The sequence below is a fragment of the Amblyomma mixtum genome, chromosome 2 (assembly GCF_055824585.1).
Source record: "Amblyomma mixtum isolate Tamu chromosome 2, ASM5582458v1, whole genome shotgun sequence".
Taxonomy (NCBI): Eukaryota; Metazoa; Arthropoda; class Arachnida; order Ixodida; family Ixodidae; genus Amblyomma; species Amblyomma mixtum.
The window spans coordinates 248,192,103-248,196,456 of NC_143013.1; the positions used below are offsets into that span (position 1 = coordinate 248,192,103).

The 4,354-nt window shown below is 54.0% G+C and overlaps 1 protein-coding gene across 1 annotated transcript; it reads left to right on the top strand.

Moving 5' to 3' along the window:
- The first annotated feature begins 990 nt into the window (after positions 1-990).
- Positions 991-4,089, top strand: LOC149363380 (uncharacterized). The gene has a single exon (XM_089568503.1). It carries the CDS (start codon positions 991-993, stop codon positions 4,087-4,089), a length of 3,099 nt encoding a protein of 1,032 aa, XP_089424629.1.
- The last annotated feature ends 265 nt before the right edge of the window (positions 4,090-4,354 follow it).

Below are 4,354 nucleotides of genomic sequence, written 5' to 3' on the forward strand. Positions count from 1 at the left end.
ACAGGCACATAGAGCAATAACGCTCAACGACAAGGTTTTGGCTCGTGGTCTTCACTACCGATTTTGTTATTTTAGTTCCGCTCCGCTATCATATTCACTTTAAGCCTGTGGGTGCCAGTGATATTCATTATATGGAAGGTAAGTGCAAAGAGAATGTGAAAAATGTATCTCCCGAGACAAAAAAAAGGCAGAAGGTATTAACCTATCTAGTATTTTGTTGCTAAACATCCATGCTACGTAGTCAAGGCAAACAATGCAGTACACACGTCCAAAGCTACACAAGAAACGTTTATGCTTAGGACCTCTATATGCTGCACACAAGGACGTCCTGCAGCTGGCAAGAAGCATTAGCATAAAATAACAGTAATAATCTCGGAAATAATGAGATTGCGTGCAATCGGCAAAAAATTTAATGAAACGTGAGGAACCTGCGCCTTGACACGAAAGAACAACTTCTAAAAAGCAGGATTAGTGAGTCAATTCTACGCTGCAGGGGAACTTATTCCGCATGCCTCTGGATTTAGCCGTGATCAAGCAGTCATACTCAAATATTTTGAAGTTGTAGACAAGATATACAAAAATAAAGGCCCAAGAGGTGAATACATAACAGAAAGCTAATTGTTCTAAAGAATTTCAATAACGCTGAGAAATATCATTTGTTCTGCACAGATTCGTTACCAACGATAATATATTCAACGAGGAAAGAATTTATATCCGCACAATTATGTTACTTAAATAGAGTTCATTAAAGATAATACCAATTTCTTATTGTTAATTACAACTATTTTGGGGCTATGATAATCTTGAATCTTCATCACATAGCTCTGCATAGAACTCTCATGAATAAACCAACTACTGAAATGCACGAGGAACAAGTCTTAAAACTATGTATCAACTAAAAAACCGAGCACAGTTGTGATCAGTAGTTCAGCCCACTGTTTTGGACAACGTTTTCTCACTGCTACCGTTCTTTAAAATATTTGTGCGTTGATGCTGAGACAATTTTATTTATTATCTTTTGTCCACCTGCAGCTCCGTGCTTCTGTCCTGCTGGCTTTGGCCACCAGTGCCATCGCTGGTTACATCCCCGATGGCTACGGCGTCGGCTACAGTGGTTATGCCCTCAGTCATGGCGTTGGGTACTCTGGCCTGACCGGTTTTGGCATCGGCCATGGATTGGCCTATGCTCCGACTGCCAGCTACGCCGTCGCTACCCCGGCTGTAGGCCGCACTATCTCCACTTCGTACCACGCTGCTCCAGCTGTCGCCACATACGCCGCGCCTCCAGCAGTCACCTATGCTACGGCCCCTGCGGTAGCTAAAGTTGCCACGACCTACCACGCTGCCCCCGCTGTTGCCACGTACTCGTCTGCTCCGGTCGCTACCATCGCGGCTGCCCCAGCCGCCTCCCGTGTCACCACCTATCAGACTGCTCCTGCTTTGACCAGAGTCTACCAATCTGCTCCCATAGTGGCGGCTGCCCCAGCTGTGGCGAAGGTAGCCACCACCTACCATGCTGCTCCAGCTGTGACGGGGGTTTATCAATCTGCCCCAGTCATTGCTGCTGCCCCTGCCTTCACCACGTACGCAGCTCCAGCTGTAGCTAAAGTTGCCACAACCTACACCACAGCCCCACCTGTCACCAGAGTGTACCAATCTGCCCCAGCAGTGACCAGGGTATTCCAGTCTGCTCCAGTTGTGGCAGCCGCCCCAGCTGTAACCACATACTCTGCTCCAGCTATCTCTAAGCTCGCTACCACCACTTACCACGCCGCCCCAGCCGTGACTAGGGTGTACCAGTCTGCTCCAGTTGTGGCCACCGCCCCAGCTGTCACCACCTACGCAGCTCCAGCCGTAGCAAAGGTTCCAACTACCTATGCCGCAGCCCCAGCCGTCACCAGGGTGTACCAGTCAGCCCCTGCCTTGACGAGGGTGTACCAGTCTGCCCCAGTGGTTGCTGCCGCTCCAGCTATTACCAGCTACACCGCTCCAGCTGTCTCTAAGGTGGCCACCACAACCTACCATGCTGCCCCAGTAGTGACAAGGGTGTACCAATCTGCTCCTGTTGTGGCCGCTGCCCCTGCTATCACTGCCTATACGGCTCCAGCAGTTGCCAAGGTTGCCACTACCTACGCCGCAACCCCAGCTATCACTAGAGTGTACCAGTCTGCCCCGGCCTTGACAAGGGTCTACCAATCTACTCCAGTGGTTGCTGCCGCCCCGGCTGTTGCCACTTACACTGCCCCAGCCGTCTCTAAGGTCGCTACTACCACCTACCATGCTTCTCCAGCCGTGACCAGGGTCTACCAGTCTACTCCAGTTGTGGCCACCGCCCCAGCGGTCACGACTTATGCGGCCCCAGCAATCGCCAAGATTCCGGCCACCTACACAGCAGCTCCAGCTATCACCAGAGTGTACCAGTCAGCTCCAGCCTTTTCCAGGATCTACCACTCTGCTCCAGTGGTTGCTGCCGCTCCGGCTGTTACAACCTACGCCGCCCCAGCCGTCTCTAGGGTTGCCACTACCACATACCAAGCCGCCCCAGCCATCACGACTTATGCGGCCCCAGCCATCGCCAAGATTCCGGCCACCTACGCAACCGCTCCAGCTATCACCAGGGTGTACCAGTCAGTTCCCGCCTTTTCCAGGATCTACCACTCCGCTCCAGCTGTTGCCACCTACGCCGCCCCAGCCGTCTCTAAGGTTGCAACTACCACCTACCACGCCTCCCCAGCCGTGACCAGGGTATACCAGACTGCTCCAGTTGTTGCTGCTGCCCCAGCAGTCACCACTTACACGGCCCCAGCCATTGCCAAGATTCCAGCCACCTACGCGGCTGCCCCAGCTATCACCAGGGTGTACCAGTCAGCACCCGCCTTTTCTAGGATCTACCACTCTACTCCAGTGGTTGCTGCAGCTCCAGCTGTTGCTGCCTACGCCACTCCGGCTGTCTCTAAGGTTTCCACCGCAACTTACCACGCCGCACCCGCTGTTGCCACAGTTGCTGCTGCTCCAGTAGCCACTGTTGCCTCTGCGCCAGCTGTCTCCACCACCACTTACCACGCCTCCCCAGCTGTCACCACGTTCGCGGCCCCAGTTGTCTCCAAGATCCCTTCCATCTACGCAGCTGCTCCAGCTATCACGAGGGTGTACCAGTCAGCACCCGCATTTTCTAGGATCTACCACTCTGCTCCAGTTGTTGCCGCCGCTCCGGCTGTTGCCACGTACGCCGCTCCGACTGTCTCTAAGGTGTCAACTACCACTTACCACGCCGGCCCAGCTGTTGCCACCATTGCTGCTGCTCCAGTAGCGACTGTTTCCGCGGCGCCAGCTATCTCCACCACCACTTACCACGCTGCGCCAGCGGTTGCCACAGTTGCTGCTGCTCCAGTAGCCACTGTTGCCTCGGGGCCAGCTGTCTCCACCACCACTTACCACGCCGCCCCGGCTGTCACCACCTACGCGGCCCCAGTTGTCTCCAAGATCCCTTCCATATACGCAGCTGCCCCTGCTATCACCAGGGTGTACCAGTCTGCACCCGCATTTTCTAGGATCTACCAGTCTGCTCCAGTGGTTGCTGCCGCTCCGGCTGTTGCCGCCTATGCCGCTCCATCTGTCTCTAAGGTGTCCACCACCACTTATCACGCCACCCCAGCTGTTGCGACCGTTGCCGCTGCTCCAGTAGCCACTGTTGCCACGGCGCCAGCGGTCTCCACCACCACTTACCACGCCACCCCAGCTGTTGCCACCGTTGCCGCTGCTCCAGTAGCCACTGTTGCCACGGCGCCAGCTGTCTCCACCACCACTTACCACGCCACCCCAGCTGTTGCCACCGTTGCCGCTGCTCCAGTAGCCACTGTTGCCACGGCACCAGCTGTCTCCACCACCACTTACCACGCCACCCCAGCCGTTGACACCGTAGCCGGAGCTCCAGTCTACGGTTACGGCGTTGGCGCCCTCGGCTACGGTGCTGGCCACTACGACTTCGGCCACGGTCTTGGCGCCTACGGTCTCAACTATGGCTATGGCCTGGGCACACCCTTCGACTACACTGCTCTCCTCCGGAAGAAGAAATGTAAGTATTCCTGAGTGCTTAGAAAGGTGTGAAATTGAGTTGTATTGGTCGTCAGTTACATCGCACTTAATGACAAACAGCAGGTGTCAAAAGGAGGCATAAATCCTGCCAATACATACTCGGATAGATGGCTCTGTCTTGAGTGTGGTAAAAAATTTGGGACCTAATCTTAAAAAAAATTGGCGTTATGGTACTGCAAAGTATTTCATAAAATAGAGCAATTGCTTTGTTTTTCGTAGCGGAAGCAGGAAGCAAACCTTTTATTGAAAGTCATGATTT